Source organism: Stegodyphus dumicola, chromosome 6 (assembly GCF_044657685.1).
Source record: "Stegodyphus dumicola isolate Sdum_Otavi_A_Nest chromosome 6, ASM4465768v1".
NCBI classification, from domain to species: domain Eukaryota; kingdom Metazoa; phylum Arthropoda; class Arachnida; order Araneae; family Eresidae; genus Stegodyphus; species Stegodyphus dumicola.
The window spans coordinates 107,387,529-107,405,975 of record NC_140773.1 but is presented as its reverse complement, the minus strand read 5'-3'; the positions used below and the strand labels follow the sequence as shown (position 1 = coordinate 107,405,975).

At 31.0% G+C, this 18,447-nt stretch overlaps 1 protein-coding gene across 6 annotated transcripts in view; it reads right to left on the bottom strand.

Annotated features, from left to right (window-relative positions):
• The window catches only part of Dph2 (Diphthamide biosynthesis 2), a 58,185-nt gene that overhangs the window by 19,705 nt on the left and 20,033 nt on the right, over positions 1–18,447 (bottom strand). For all 6 annotated transcript variants that reach the window (XM_085818780.1, XM_085818781.1, XM_085818784.1 and 3 more), the window contains 2 exons: positions 11,444–12,103; positions 1,345–1,524 (listed from right to left, as the gene is read on the bottom strand). In XM_085818780.1, coding sequence (XP_085674906.1) covers positions 1,345–1,524; positions 11,444–12,103 — 840 coding nt within the window. The remainder of the gene's footprint in view (positions 1–1,344; positions 1,525–11,443; positions 12,104–18,447) is intronic.

Here is an 18,447-nt window from a genome sequence, read left to right as displayed (position 1 = left end):
ACAGTGACATTGAAGAATCAGATGTCATATTATAAGAACTGAGTGGATAAAGCACTAATGAAGTACTTAATATGCAGTTTAAAAAAAAGGATATCAGCAATTTTGACTTTAAAGAGCTATACTTGTTACTTATCCTGCATTATGAACTATCAAAATTCAGTTTTTGATAGCTTTTACACATTCATACCTTATGGAAAGGGGTTTCCGTGCAATTGCCACTCTTCTTACCGAAAAAAAAAAAAAAAAAAAAAAGGAGAGAGAGAGACTGGAAATCAGTGGCCAAGGAGATTTAAGGTTAAGCCTGACTAATTTGAATCCAAACATAAAAAATCTTCTATCAAAGTATTAGGTTCATTCCTCTCATTTAAATTCACTTAATTTTTTTTTTTTTTTTTTTTTTTGTGTATACTAATTTTATGTAATTAGTTTGCTCTGTGCCATTTTGATTACTGAATAAGTATTCTAATTCATGTACATGAATAAGCATTCAAGTACAAGAATAAAAACTTCACAATTTTTTTTTTAATTAAAAAATTCCCACTCTACAATAAGCCCTATCAAAGTGAGTAGCTTTGTGTCAGCTGTAAAAACACTTTTAAAGTTGACGAATTTTTTTAAATTCAGTATTAGGGTAGCATTTCAAAAGCACTCAGCTAGTGTAAAATTTCACATGAGAGCTGTCATTGTTGGGTATATTCTGCACTTGTCACACAACATTTCCATACATTTTGCTTTCACCTGAGTTTTTCTGAATATCTTGAGTGAAACTTTAGTTTTGGGATTTTACTCTATTTTGGAATGCTCAAGTATAAATATTAAACAGCCTCACTGGTTTTAGAATAATGCTTAGGAAGAGGTCTACGAAAACAGAAAAATTCAATATCTGGTTTATGGGACAAAAAAAAAAAAAAAAAGTTTGGGAACCTTTGATTTACAGGAATGATCATCAAATAAAAACAAGGAACAATACATAAATAGTAATTACTTTATTAGAATATTAAGAAATAAATCATTTTAACTTTTATTTTGGGTGAATATCGGCTGCAGTTTGAAACAAGAGCTTCATCAGCTAGGCAAAATGAAGAACTGTTAATTGCTAACTAGATACTTAATACATCTTACCAAATTTGTATGATGATCCAAAGGCAAGTTTGCAGTGAATTTTATGCATTTAGTATATTGCTACATCTATAACTGAAACTTATTCACGTACTGCCAAATGCATTAAAAGTTTTGCCACAAAGAATTAAATACAGAAACTTCAGTAATTTGATTAAAATATGTAGATTTTTAAGAATAAATTCCATGTGTTTGAAATGCAAACAATTAATTAAACACCTTTACCTGCTGCTTGAGAATGAATAGTTGATAATTTCATCTCATCTCTAGTGGCAAGAATTGGTGCTGTAGTTGGCTGAATATTGGCATCATCACTTAATCCTAGAGAACGGGTTTTACCAGTAACAAGTGATACATCAACATCTATTTCTTTTCCTTGTGGAGATGATATAAAATTTACTGCACCTGTTCCAAAAAGATATACTTCAGAAATAAAAGTTTAAATAATATTAATTTAGTTATACAAGAACTTACATTTATTAATAATTAAAAATTAAAAACCTGTTGCTAAATACCAGGCATGGCCAAACTGCGGCTCGCGAGCTATTTGTGATCCTTTGTCATCTGAAACGCAACTAGTTTTGAATAAATATAGTTTATTTTTTTTAATACAAATGGAATTTGAAATAAAATTCATGTAGTGCCACATTTCTTTATTAATCACTAATTTCTGATATTATGTATGTAAAAATTTGATAGATTTCAAACTGTTGACTGCTGGCTTATCATTAGAGCAACAAATACATAAAATTATAAATAATTACATTTCTGGTAATAACTACTATTCCATTTTTTCTTACATTTTGAATAGGTGATGGTCATCGGAATACACTAATATGAAGTTAATCTGAAACACAATGCTAATATATTTATTTAATTATTCTCCCTAATATTTTTTTTCTCTCAAGTTAATTCTTCTTACATTCTTGTGATCCCATCGTTCACAACAGTTGTGATTCACCTGGAAGATTTGCTATTTGTTGTAGGGTACTACTTTTATTCAGTCCTTGAATGGAGCAAGCGACTGCTGAAGAAACCTGTTTTGTCTTGCAATCCATACAGAACTCTTTTAATTGGTAGAAGAATTTTATGAGGATTTTATTTTTGGAGTGAACCTTCAGCCACTCACTTGTTAGGACCTCTTACTTGGTTGTCTCAATTTTCTGCGGAACTCTTTCAAAATTAATTTCCTATTTCTAAGCAAGTCAAGCATTTTTATGCAATTGCTTCACAGATTTCACAACCATTCACAATAATATGCTTAAGTAACACTTTTCCCACATTAAACTCTATTTTTTGTAATAATTTCTTGGTAATCTTAGGCAGAGATCATAATTTATTTCGCCAAAATGTGCATGCTCAAATACTTCGTGGGACGAATCACTGGTTACAATGATTTAAATTCTGCCGCGCTGCAGAAGGCCTCCACATCTAACATCTGCGCATGTCCACAGAAATATGAAGAGTTACATGTTCAGGTTATTACATTTGCATTTGTGAAATAATTTCATTATAATAGCGACAGGTATGTTTTCTTTCTGTAACATTATTTTTGATTTGTTATGCATTTGAAAAACAGCTAAAAATTAAACAGTTAGGTTGAAGAGTTTGGCTGATAGACATATGGAATATCTCTCTGTTTATATAGTAGGCATGAATTAGTAGATTTATTAGCAATAGGATTGTATGTCCAAAATTATTATAACTATTCAAGAGGTGGTTTTGAGAATTTTCAATGATGAGCATGAACTTAGTTATCTATGTCCGAATTTATCAGGACAATGTGAGCGATAATTTCAAGAATTTTTAATGATGTGCACGAACTTCGTTATCTATGTCAAAAATTATCAGGATGATTTTGTAGATAGTTTAGAGAATTTTCAATAATGCACAGTGTGCTGATTACTAAAAACTTCTGGCAAATTCCATTGGATGCTACGCTGAAATAGTGTATCAGTCACGGCTTTCATGAGAGATACTGATTATGTAAATACCCCTGAAACTGCAATCGTATTCTTTTCTTTTTTGGGGCGGGGGGATTCTTTTATACTGGGCATCAGTAAAAGTAGTTATTATAAAGTTTTCAGAAAAAAATTTTAACGCTTCCTTAGATTAGGATCCAAAGATTCGAATGATCTCAGTATGTTGGTCTTATGTTCATTGTGTGAAGAAATAAAATTACTTTTTAAGCAAAAGCCTAGAAAAGTTAATAAGCTTATTTTTAAATAAATATTTTTTCTTGAAGAACAGTTTCTCTGCAGTGCACATTGATGTGTAACACTTAATTTACTCGTTCTAAAAGTAACGCTTGTACTGCCCATGAGTTAAAAATATATATATATATATATATATATATATTCTTTTAAATAATGATTTGTAATTTACTCAAATAAAATTTTTTATATAATTGTAGACCAATGAATATGCTTCTGATGCATTTTACTCCTACTAAAATAAAACAACAGTAATTATAAACGACAAAGTATAAAGAAAATCCTAAGAAAATATTTGCTTTCTCTACCTGTGCAGAAAATGCTCAGTTGCTCGATACAAGCATTACAATTTATTTTCTAGGAACTTAACTTTTCTAAACACAAAACAGTAGATATAAGATGTTTCTATTCATATTTATATGTAATCATGTTAATAACATATTCATTAATTTACTTCAAAAGTTTCTTTACATTCAAAACCTGTTTCATTATTCTTGAAACAATATAAATTTGGACTTGCGGCTCTCGAACATTCATAAAATCTACCATGCGGCTTCCATCATCTTGAAGTTTGGCCATTCCTACTATATACTATGCGGCTTCCATCATCTTGAAGTTTGGCCATTCCTACTATATACCATGCAAATGATTAATTTGGATTTGCGGCTCTCGAACATTCATAAAATCTACCATGTGGCTTCTATCATCTTGAAGTTTGGCCTTTCCTGCTATATACCATGCAAATGATTATTCTGTGCTAAGATATATATATATCACATAACATCACAACAACTTTCATTGATTACAAATAATAATGCAAATGTTTATAAAAATTATTAGATTGGTATGTTATAAATCACCTAAATTAAATGTATTACAAATAATATCAATTAGAAAAATTTTAAATGCAATATACATTGCTACAAAATACTTAATGCTTTTAAATTGCTCTATTGTTTAAGCGATATAAAGTTTTGATTTAAAAGATAAATTAAAGATTTTATGACACATGAAATACCAGTATTCGTAAAAATTGGCAATTTGGTAAGCTAAAAATAAAAAACTAACCTTAAGATATTTTTAACGTTAAAACCACATTACTCTTTATTTCCCAAAATTTTTAATTCAACAGTCTAAATATCATCAGGCAGTTTGAAACATACATATGGGGGAGAGGAAGTATACAAAACTATAATAATGTGATAAAACAAAATATTCTTCCATTTAAAAATAAATTTACACTTTTATTACATAAACTTTTGCCTCTATCTTGTCGGTTGAAAATTCTGTCTTTCGAGAACTTTAGAAGCGTCAACTCAAACATATTTTTTTTTTGGGACCAAGGAATTAAATCTCACCTTTAAAAAATAAATAAATAAATAAAGAATCTGAAATCCAATAATAATCTCAGGAGCAATTTCTAGAAAGTATGCCATACATGTAAGATATCTGATCAAAACAATTCAATATTCAGTATATGGCAAGAAATGAGACAGTCTTGTTGACACAAAATGCTAATCTCATTCAGTAAAGCAGAGTATTTCTTAATTTCCACTATCAACTGTGAACAACATTAATAGCAGTACTTTCTGATTATCTACACTCAACTGAAAAGTTGTGAACTCATTGACTTCAAACAGAAGTACGTTTGCTGAATATCTTAATGTCTATTTAAACGATGCATCCAGTGCTCCCTAATTTTTTACATTCTTCTGTTTCCATACAACAAACAAACACTTCTCATTTTTTGGAGCACTGTTACTGTTATCTCAGCTTTTTGTGTTGTTCTCACTACAAAGCATAAGAAAATTACACAAACTTGGCACCAACATCCTAAAATGAGATGGAAAAAGAGTGCATGATGTCATTTAGCAAGCCATGTAACATTCTATATATGCGGAAAACAGAGATTTCACTGAAAACGATGAAAGCTGCAATATACTATCCACTACTATAGTAAATGCTGAAATTTCTATAGGAAGGCCATATTTTGCAGTCACATTGATGAAAATGCCTAGAGAAGTAGAAAGCTGTCTAGAGAGATGCTACATACATACCTGGAATGACACATAAGTACTTTTTGGCGATATGGTGCATACCCTCATTAATATTTTTCTGTGGATAATCAGAAAGTATCCCTATAATTATTAACATTTTAGCAATAAATAGTACAAACTCTTAGTGCAGCACACTTTTATACAAACTGAAAATCTTCAGATGTAATATTACTTCAGAGATTATGATGATTTCAAATGCTTCAATACTCATCTTTTCCATATCATATTGTTATAAACAAACTATTCTCTAATACCAAACTTTACAAAAATGTCTTATAATTACTGTGTTTCATGTCACAAACTAAATTCAACCAGCCGATTTCTCAAAAATATATTATAACTACACCTATTCCTCAATTTACACAGAAGATAGGTTCCGCACAAAACCATGTAAAACGAAATCTTGGATTTTGCTATGTAAAACGATAAACACACTAAATGTGCATAATGTAGTTATTGATTTACATAAAACAAAAGTAAGACATCTTTAAATAAAGTTATACTTTGTTCATAAAATAACAAATATATGTAGGTAATAGAAGTACATATTTAATTTATTTCACATTAGGAAAATATAAGATCATTCAAAAAATTATTATAAGTTTAATCGTCATCACTTGCATGAGCTATTAGGCTTTTGTTCTTAATTGGTATGATGTCACTTTCATCACTTCAGCATTACTGATCAGATTCTGCTTCAATGGTTAACGAATTAGGGAAGATCTCAGAGCGATAAGACTTTGTAGTGAAATCCATGATTAACAACTGCCTAGATTGTTTTTGCTAAATCTTTGTAAACCTCCTTGTATAGATTTAAGCACTTACTAAGTTCCCTTTGGAATTGGAGAGCTCGTTCAACATTCATGTGATATTGTAAAAAATGATTACCTAATTTTCTTCCCAATTCAAGTCCTATGCTGATGACTCTTGCTGTGAACACAACTGGTTCAGATTACTTTTCATCAGAATCATTGTCATAATGTTTATTTGTTTCATGAATCATGTTAACTAACGCATCCTCATTTAGTTCTTCGTCAGTCATTATTTCTCCAATATCTGCCTGAGCTAAATCCTCAAAAACCTTCTCCTCCTATAGTTTGGGTCAATTTAGTGATCTGAGAATATTCATGCTCTTATGGTAATCTATCGTTCTCATCTTTAGCAGCATCCGGCCATATTGCTTTTAAGCATGCACTGAGTGTTGATTGTTTAATCTGAGTATATGACAGTCCAACATGCTTAACACAGTCTAAGATTGTAAATTTCTTCCAAGCATCCATAAGAGTAAGAGATTCATCATTCTCCATTTGTTCTAAAATATACCTGAAGGTTTGTTTGATATATAATGCCCCTTATTCCTACCAAGGAAGATTACTGCAATAACCTTGTCCTATTCTTCCTCCAATGTTCTGCACTCACTTTTACCAATGCCTAAACTACAAGCCATTTTCTTGTTTCATCTTGCTGCAATCATTTAACGAAATTTAGCTTCATTTGTAACAAATGCATAACCTGCATTTTTCCTTCATTCGATATTGCACTATAAATCGCACTAACTTATTAATAATAATATAAGAAAAATTGCAGAAATACAGATGGGAGTTAAACGCACTAATAAAATAAAAATGCATATACAGTAAATGCAAAATGCTTTTCATAGATGAAGGCATTGTGATCATGATTGCCAGCTGACTAGACTGATGATCAACTTAATGGACTACGCACTAAGTGATTGACAGCTATTCTGTGTGCAAGGGAGGATTTATATACCATTTGGGCTGCATTCGAGAACATTCTGGGCCAAACTGGTAAGAATTCATACCAGAAGGTTCTCCATCCATCTACGGCATATCGCAATTTTGTTGCCAAATGGGCAAATTTCATGCCAAAGTGTGGAAGCTATCTTTGTGAGGAAGCTATCTTACCATGACTAGAGATTTCGCAACAATATCGTGAAAAGCATAAAAAATGAATAAAACTATGGGTGTATCACTTGTATTTTTAATGAAGTAAAAACTCATTACCTCTCGGCCCTAAATAACAATGATATATCTAAAAGCCCATGGAAAACTCAACATCACTAGATAGAGAGATTATTTGGCCCTCATTAACATATTTTTGATGGACACTGTGTTCATTTTTGAAAAATACAAAGGTATAAATAAGATTTAGAAGTATTGCTGCAGCCTGAAAGAAAAACAATAAATTATGTCTTTAAAATGTGGGTTAACTGATCATTATCATTTTTATGTTCATTTAAATTTCTCCTTTTCCATTCTTAGTGATATATTTTTAACAAATAAAAGAAGATTAAATAAAAAGAAGAAGTATGAAGAATAAAATGAAAAGTATTTAAAAAGTCAACAGGATAGAACTGTAGGAATTTGCTTCTCTTGCCTTCATATTTGTAATTGCTGTTCTGATGGGGAAAAAATGGCAACAAATTTGTTGCAATTTGACTCAGAAACTTAGATAACCTGGACATTTAAATAATTTTGACATTTGGTCTAGATGATTGGAGTTCTACTACAATTTCATGCCCTAAATAAGGTGATAGAGAGAAAGATGGGAGTTTTATGGAGTTATTCTTTCCTCTACCAAGTTCATTTTCATGGTATTAAAATCTTTAGAAAAGTGACTTCAAATAGGCATTCAAATCAGGAGATCTATCTAGCTGGTTCATTCACTTGACCTTTTGATTAAATATACGTGTATATTCATCAACCATAATCGCTACATGTAGATATGCATAATCATTCATAACAAAAAAGTTATATTAGCATGAATAGCCCACTGAATAGCTTTTCAGAAATTTAATCTTATGACTTATTAACTCTGGAAAGCATAGATTATCACCATATGACAAGGGGAGATGTCCAATGATCACAACTTCTTCCTGTATCATCATATTTATACTACTACAGTCAAAAGTCTTTAATCCGAACTCGTCGGGACTTTGGCGATTCCGAATTATACGTAGATCATCAGTTTAAATCTGGTAAGATGACATGCAGAAATTATAAAATTAAAAATATGAAACCGTAATTTATGAAATAAAGAACAATTATGATCTAAAGGGTATCAAAATTTACAAAAAAAAAAGCTTAATATTTATTTGTTTACTTTATTAAACATTTCTTTCAACGCGCGCATGCGTAAAGCATACATTACGCATAGTCGAAATTAGAAAATTGCAACCAGAAAACTCTTTGATGTGTATTTGTGATATTTATAATGACGAGGAATTTGATTTAAATCATATCAAAGACGGATTATATCGAGATGAAATACTACATTTAGTAAGGAATTATAAGACAAATGAAATAAAAACATCTGCCCTGAAGATAAGGAAGGATAGTGCTGAGAGATCAACTTCCAGTTCATTGTGTGCCCTGTCAACCCCCCCTCAGAGCAGCATGAAATTGATAAACATATTTCGAAATGATTAGAGAATCAAAGGATATGCCTTTATCTATTTTTTGCAGCAATTCCACTTTTTGCTTGATGGACATCGGAACATGCTTTCGCTTTGTAGATCCTTTGGTAGCTTTGACATAATCGAAAGTTCAAGCTTACTTTTATAAAGTTGCTTTAACAGTTTGCAAAAAATAATAAGCCAGATCCAATTAGAAGATTAAGGAATAACGCAATCTACAACATTAACTGAAATAGATAATTTTAGCTTAGTTTATACCGTCCCTTATACATTAAACGTATTATGCGCATGCATGAACGCATTATGCGTTGACGCATGCACAGAAAGTTTGTAGCTTTGAGGTCCGGATTAAAGACTTTTGACTGTATAAAAATCCTGATCCCTAATTTCGATGGGTATATTTTATAGTCGAGATCCCTTCAGGTCTAAATGCACTTAGAACCCGATGTTAAAATTTTCACCTCAACTTGAAAATTTGGATTTTCTTAGTGAAATGCAGTGCCAGTCAGAGGTTTAAATAAATTATTTAGTGTTAACTAAAATTTATTAAATTGTGTAAATTATCAAAAATTTATTAATTATACAATATATATATACTAATGTTTATGAAAAATGCAGCACCATAAAGGAAATGTTGAAAATGAAACCACATATCACTGATAGTGGTACAAATAAATGATCAAATTTACAAGACAAAAAAAAAAAAAAAAAAAAAAAAAAAAAAAAAAAAAAAAAAAAAAGAACGTCAGAAATCAGTACTCTGCGTGTCTGCCACATTGAGCGATGAAAGCCTGTACACATCATGGTATTAAATCATATGGTTCTGAATGTAATCCTGGGGAATGGCATTCCATATGGCTTTGACTTGATGCCAAAGTTCAGTCTTAGTGTGTGCCCCACCAGCTGTACGAGTAAGTTGACAATAGTTGACATCTCAGACATGTTCAGTGGGCAAGATATCTGGGGGATAAGCAGGCCATAGAAGAAGCAAAACTGCTGAGCCCTAAAGAAGGCTTGTACAGACCTGTTGAAATACAGTACTCGGAATGTGTTGAAGAATGGAAGGACCCTCTGGCTTCTCAACTTCCCTTATGTAAGGATCCCTGTTTAGTTTGCTTACAATCTGCAGAAGATGGGATCGACAATTATGCCAAATAGCTCACCACATCATGATGCCAGGCATTTGCATAGTATGACGCTGGGTAGCACACTGTAGGAGCAGACGTTCTGTTCTGTAATGTCTAACACGTACTCTTCCATCACTGTACTCCAAACTGTAGTGAGATACATTGCAGAAAACAACCTGTTACTGCAGGGCATGGCTCACACTGTGCTGCTATGCACATTGAAGCTGGAAGCATCTGTGGTTAAGCGACAGGGATATCCTGCAGAGAAACTCTCGCATGCAATTCATGCTCTAGCAGACGGGGGACAAACCGGGGAGTTAGACAACAAAACACCGTATGAACCATCACAGCCATGTGGATGGGGTTATCTGTCATCCCATGCCATTGTGCCTCTGCATACTCCACTGCCAGGATTTCACCTTGTTTGATCCTCCTCTGTCCATTTCTTCCTAACACACATCACTGTTGTGGCATTATGCTGCATGGAGGCTGCGATTGCTCAATACGAAAGTCCACCTTTTTGCATACTGATGATGTGGCCTCATTCAAACTCCACTAGTTGCATGTCACCCTCCACTACTGACAAGGCCTACTGACCATTAATTAAATGTTTACCACAGAAAGAGGATGATAAATAGATTTCAATGCAACTTTACAGTCCTTTATATACATGGAACAAGCTGCTGGTTGTCATTCCATGCATGCACAAACACTTTATAATTCTAATAATTTGCAAGTTTACCTCACTACATTTCCTATAAATCTGGTTCAGTTTGCATAATTCCTTCATGGTGCTGCAATTTTCTCAAACAGGAGTATATATATGTGTGTGTATAAGATATCATATATGAAAGAAAATTAAGTTTAATGTCCCAAAAGTAACTTTTTATTCCCCATTTTAAGGCTACCTCCCTTTTTTGTTCTAAAAGTAGAAATTATATATAATATTGCTTTTAAAAACTTTTCTGGAGTGCAACTTTTCAAATTAATCTGTCACATTGTGATGCGGCAATCAAGCTGCAATGCAGATGGCATCTCATGCAATAAGATTAAAGAAACTTTTTACTATAAATATCGCTGATACTTATAAGTAGTTCTTTTTTCTACTTTGCCATCCTGCTGCTTACACGTGCTACTAGCTACTGTCCATTGTTCTCAAAATGTAGCTGCATTAAATTTTGGGGTGCATAGCGCATCTATAATGACGATATGTAATAGAAAAGAATATATGTCCTAATAATTAGTTACCAAGGAATAAAATTATGTAATGAAAGGCCACATCTGTCTTCAAGTATCATCCATTTATCTATACAGAAACAAATTTTCAAGTTATTATAATGAAGTAAAAACATTGTCAATGCATTGCAGCTATTCCCAAATCATACTATTATATATATATAGTATACTATAATAGAATATTTATCTTTGTGAAGGCATAAAGCTTTACCACTTCCAATTACTTTTTATAAATCAAAGAAAGATTTCCTTTACCTGGAAGTAGTTCACCAAAATCTGTAATATAATTTCCAGTCCAAGCCCGAGCTTTATTGAGAGCTATTTCTAACTCATAAGGTATTATTATTGGTTGATATAATTCACGACTTTCTATTAGAGATGATTCTCGGCAAGCAACATTCACAAAGATTTCAATTTGTGGAAAATTTGCTAATTTCGCACAATTTAATTTTCCAATCACTAAAGTATAAGATTTTTTCCCAGAATTTTCAATTAGTTCTTTTAACTGCTCTATAATATTCATATAATTTGAGACTGCCAATGTTCCTACAAGAATGCCAATTATTTTGGCATCCTTAGTCTTTTCTATGTAGTAATAACGTCTTCTAAGATGCTTATTTACATCTAAGGTCTCAACCTGAAATAGTTTTTTTAAGGGATAGTAAGAATAAAATGTACAGTGGTTGAAAGATAACATGAAGTTTGTCAAAGTTTCGTTTTGTTCCCCTATATAAAATATATTGAAATTATTTAAATTTTTCGTCTTTGGGATGAAAAGCTTTCTTCCACACTTTTTAATCTGAATTAAGTCCTTATTCATTTCTGTCACATTTGATGATTCTGATGTAATTCCAGGGATGTCCAATTCAGATACCGTAATATTCTTGTATTCAATTAAATTTCCAACAAGATTACCTAAAAAAGAAAAAGTATTTAATAAAACAATATTTATTTCTGAATATTCATAATATAGAGTACAATAAAATATTTATTTTGCTGCAAACTTTTATACACTACAGTATAAAGTCCAAGATCAGAACTTGGTAATTCTGGATCTTCCTGGATATTAGAGCATTAATTTAAATCTCGTAAGACAACATGTACAAATTATGAAATTAAAAATATGAAAAAGTAGTTTATGAAATAATGAAGCATTTATGACCCTAAGGGAAACAAAATTTACAAAAAATGTTCAATATTTATTTGTTTGTCCTATTAAAAATTTTTTCAACGTAAGTTGTTTAAGTTACTTCATTTTTTGTGCTAATATTTTCTCTTTAATTCTATAGATGGACATAATTTCTAGTTCAGTTATGAAGTTCCACTGTTCAAGTCCTGTAATTGGCATGTCAATAATTCTTACTAAATTGCCAATTGAATTTTTTTTTTTTTTTTTTAACAATCTCTCTTTCCTTTTCTTTACTATCAGTAGTGATATTTTCTGGATTTAGAACCATACCACAGATTTCAATGTCCATTAGTTAACTTATGATTGGGGTATTGTCACTGCAATGAAAAACTTCTCTTATATCATCTTTATTTATTACTACTTTTCCATATTTCTTCACAAATTCCATTAATTGGAAAACTTCATTTTTGGTTTGCAATATCTGAAAACTTAAATTTATAACTATCATCAAAAAACTTAGCAAGCGTTCATTATGCACTGTTGGTGACGTATCAAGAGTCTGGTGACTAAAGACAAGTTGTCCCAGTAGATTCTGTCTTGCTTTTATAAGATGCTGATGAAGTTAAGCCTGAATTATATTAGTTTACTTATTATGCTTGCACCTATTTCCTGCACATGCTTAAGTCTTATCTGAATACTGAATAAATAAATTCCCACATCTACTTAAAGCTTATCCAGGGCCATCACTAGACATTTTGCAGCCAAGCACCATCTTCCTAAGTTCTAAAAAAAGGAAGTTTTCTCTTCCTAAGTTCTGCTGCCGCTAAATTTGTGTCCTAGTACCTTTCCTAAATTCTGAAAATTTTGCTGCTTAGGGATTCTCTAAACTAAAAAACAATTGCCCTCCCTAAATTCTGCCACCCAGTATGGCCGTATTAGAGCTGACACCAGTTCTGGATTTATCCAAGTAATTAATCAAATATTTTTGAATCAAACAGCATTAAATACATCCTTTTGGTTTTTTTTTTTTTTTTTTTTTTTTTTGCGTCGGGAAAGAAATTTTTCTTAACTTTCTTTTCATTAACACATTTTTTTTTTCTTTTTTTATTAAATGTAGTTTGTGTTCACACAAATATCAATATTTTAATAATAAAATTACTTTATGAAAACCTCACATTTATTTTAGAATGATTTTGTAATATATAAGCAAGTAAAAAGAAATGGACAACACAACACACTTATTGTTTAGCAGTGCAGTTAGCTGAAGTCTAATCATTGCCAAGCATAATGAGAAAATTTTATGCTATTTGTTACACAATTAAAAAAAAAAATTCTATAGACATCACTGCATGAAGCTGACATGTGTAGATAATCACACAGTGATGAAAGGCAATAAATAAATAAATGTAAGCATCAGGGATTGATTGATTATGGTTGAGTAGAAATTATTCAGCAGGTGTAAAATCAATGACATTTCAGTGTAATGATTTACTTTGAAATGTATGCTAGCAAAAAGGCAGGTAAGGAGCCGAATTATTGATCATATACATTTATGAAAATAAATTATTGCTTCTTCAATATGGAATATTTCATTTAGTTCCAAAGTGAAATTAGAACTGAAACACTCAACATATTTTATTATGAAAAAATATGGGGAAAAAAGTTGCTAGTGGTCTGGAAGTCAGGATTTTAGATCATTTCAGATAACTGATACATCTGTATTTTGAACTTTTTTTGCACTATATTAAAAATTCTGATGCAGATGCCACTTTCTTGTATGGAATATTAAATTATACACATTTTTTTCAGCATTTCATTTAAACTTATTTCTTCAAAATTCATTAGAAATATATTTCTCATTCAATTAATTCTGATCTCACTTTGCGATACAGAAAAAATACATAAAACATAAAAATATCTTCAATAAAAAATATAAAACACCAAATACAATTAAAACAATTAAAAAATAACTTTTACAATTAAAATTAGAATTTCTACACAAAAACAAGCAAGTCAGGCAGCACGCAGGAAGAACGATTTTTCGGTGCATGAAACTGAAAGTTTACTTTTGGTCCCACTCGGCAAAAAGACGCTGAAGATGCAGAAACTGAATTCACTATTTTGCTAAGTTTTAAATGCAAACAAAAATTAGGCTTAGCCGCACTTAAACAACTTTTAAATTGTTGATAATTCTATAAATTATCTTATATTCATGCAGATAAACTAAAGGCATAAAATCCTTTAACCAGAGGATAACAGGAGTTGAGTAATTAAGTGGATACATATATATATATATATACTTTTGATGTGGTCCATTGCAACCAAAAAGGGAGGTGCACAAATGCATGTTATAGCAGTCCTATATACATTCCAAAGCTGTTATTTTTTAGTTATGTGAGATACATACATACAACATACGTACAGATGTCATGAAAATATCTCTTCCGAATCCATTTTAAATCAAATTTATAATCTGTTTGTGGGGGGGGGAAGAGTACTTTATTCTGTCCTTGCGTACAGATGTCAAGCAAAAACATCCTTAAATTGCATTCGATAGCGATCAAAATGGATATTTTTGTTGAAATATGGTACCCAGAATTTTTCGAGATTAGAATACTTCCTTTACTTCGTACAAGGAAGTAAAAAGGTAATTAATATTTTGATACATCCTATATTTAGGGGTAGGGGAATCTTCTGCAGAGGCTAAAAATTTCATTTCTTAGATATGTAAGGGCTAACTTACAAATTCAACAAATTCAACCAAGTAATGAAACTTATAGATGAGTAATATTTACACAGATCAGAATGCAAATCTGAATAAGAGGATTTAACTATTATTAGTTCCAACATGCTATTTAATGATTTACCTTTTAAGAACTATAAATGTAATTTAACTTTTGAGTATCACTTGTTTTCTAACGCCCCATTAAATATGAAGACTTACTCAATTTCGCTTTTACATTTCAAGCAGGTGAGAAATAACTTGGTGAACATCTACTTCTAGAACCATCTTTTAAAAACCAAAAAATAATTCTGAAACTTTTGGCATTAAATAAACATTAAAACATATTACAAGACCAGATACTACAGCAAAATATTATGCAACAATGAACAACTTCCTTAGGTACTGATATGCAAATAGCATTAATTTCAAACAATGAATTAAATTAAAAATAGTTGCCCAAATTGTATAGTGGTTAGGGAAGCCTACTACAGCACCAAAGGGCCCAGGTTCAAATCCTGGAGAAGATATGGATGTTTGTAAATGTATAGTGTCGGTGCAGCATGGTGAAACTCTAAATATGCGGCGAGCCGAAAGTCCTCTCGTGTGGATTGGTGGGAGAGGAGAGGGGTGGGGTGGGATCCCTCTCGGGGTCGCAAAACTCCCTCAAAACTGGGGGGTGGAAAATAGAAGTCCAACCTCTCTTCGGAGTAGGTTCTGACAACCATCGTTCTATGTAATATGGACAAGAACAGCAGCAAATTAAAAATAAAATAAAAGATAACAATATACAAGGTATGGCAGAAATCATTTCCAGATTTCATATGTAAATAACAAAGCAACAATATATGATGGGCAGAATTTAATCTCACAGAAGGAAAGAATGAGGCTAAATCATCTTGTTATATATACATATTTACAATAGCAACCTAAATGAAAAAAAAAATCTGATGTGTACGCCACATGACTTCCTTGTACGGAATATTAAATTATACAATTTTTTTTTTTTTCATTTCATTTAAACTTATTGGATTGAATTAAATCTACTTTGCCGACAGAGCATAAACCACAATAGAATAAATGCATTCTTTAAAATTCACTCTAGTATTTGTTTACTATAGTGACACTCTGGCACTAGATTCACTTAACAGTATTAATAATTATATAACAGTTAACTTATATAATAATTATATAATGGAAACTAAGTTAACTGTAATATAATCCAATAATTATATAAATGTTAACTTATATATTTTGTTCATATTATAACTCATAATGCACAAAATTTATATCATTTAAAGAATAGAATTATCTAATCATTGCCACGTGTTCTATTCAAATACTAGAATGATGTATAAAAGAAATTAAGCAAAAAAAAAAAAAAAAAAAAAAAAAAACAGTTTTTTACAGACAATTCAGTATTTCTCATTTAATTAATTCAGTTCTCACTTTGCAAGAAGGCAAAAATACATAAAAACTCAAAATATCTATATTAAAAATTACAAAGTAAATCTTAAACACTTATTTCCTTGAAAATATTCCAGAAAGAATTAAGCATGATTTAATTGGCAATAATAAATGAATGCGTTATCTTTGTTGTTGCGAAGCTAAGTTTCTCTAGATTGGCAATAAATCCACTAGTCTTCGGTTTCAAATGTAAACATCAATGGCTGACATAAAAAAAAGGCTTAGCGGCACTTAGACAACTTTAAAATTGTTGATAATCCTAAAAATATTGCATACAGATTTACTAAAGGCATAAAAACCTTAACTGGAAGATAAAAGCAACATAATACAATCAGTTTTAAAGCAAGAAATGTACAATTGACAAGCATATAAGAGTAAAGAAACTGAGATCACTGAGCCGGGTAACAGAGTGGATATATATATAAATATATTTATATACGTTTGGCGCAGCTGATTGCAACCAAAATACGAGGTGCACATCTACATGTTACAGCAGTCCTATATACAAAATTTCAACGTTCTGAGGCTACTCGTTTTTGAGTTATGCGAGATACGTACGTACATACGTTCGTAAGCATGTTCGTACAGACGCCACAAAAAATTCTCTTCAGAATTAATTTTAAATCAGTTTTATAATTTTGTTGAAGGAAAAGAGTATTTTATTCTGTCCTTATGTACAGATATCACGCAAAAACATCGTTAAATTGCATTCGTTAGCGGTCACAATGGATATTTTTGTTGAAATATGCTGCCTGGAACTATTCGCGATTACAATACTTCCTTTTTACTTCGTACAAGGAAGTAAAAATAAGTTAGATTATTAGAATAATTAGTTCAATTACTAGAAATAACTAGTTAGTTATATATGGTTAGATTACATATTTAAGACAATTAACTGCATACAAATCAAAGTGCTAAGGTTGAAACTCCAAATTTTAAACTTTAATAGAAATTATCTGGAGCTATTTCTCCAAAGCTCCCAATAGGATAGCGCTATTTTAAGCTCCTAATAGGATATTTCTCCGAAGCTCCTATTAGGATAGTGCTATATTACACACAGCAAGCACATTAATGAACATGCCTATGAAATATTTTCAGGATGCCTGATCTCACGTCAAGAAAGTATCAGCTCATTCCTCCCATTCTTGCATATAGGAACTCCTTTCTGTGAGGGTACTTGAAAGCATACATTTATAAAAAACCACACAGATAAAATAAATACTGATAAAAGTTCACACTGACAAAAGCCCATTATATGCCATGTAAAAGATATTAATATTCTCATTATTTATATAAAGCAAATTCATGAAAAAATATAAATAAAAAGCAAATTAATTAAATTCAATTAATAATAAATAATTAAATAAAAATGAAAATAATGGATGTTAACATGTTTTATTTTGTGTTCTAGCTGAATTTAAACCATCTTGCTGTAAATTAAGTTTATTAATATGCCACTATTTATATTTGCTTTTATTTCTGTTAAATTAGGTTGGCTCCCTACTTACGCTTTATCCCTTTTGCTATATCATATTATTTATTTATTTATTATGTTATTTTATTACGTCATTTTGTTTTGGTCTTGATTTATGTTTTCCTGTTAGCTAGTTTGCAACAATTATTGAGTTTATCATCTCTCGATTGTAAATACACACATGTGTGCATATAAGAATTGTAAGCTCCCTTCAGCCCACCTGGACACGAATGTCCCCATAGCTCAAAAGAAGGGGCCCCGTAACATGTGCGCATGTGCAATATAACTTTATTATAATATTTAATAACTTTATTATAGTATTTGCTTTGTAACTTTATTATAATATCTGAATAAGCCTGATAAGGGAAGTTCAAAGGAAATATTGACCACACTTCTTCCCCTAACTCTACAAAATTATAAGGAAATAAATTGTATGTAAACTTATATCTTGTACAAAGCATCATTTT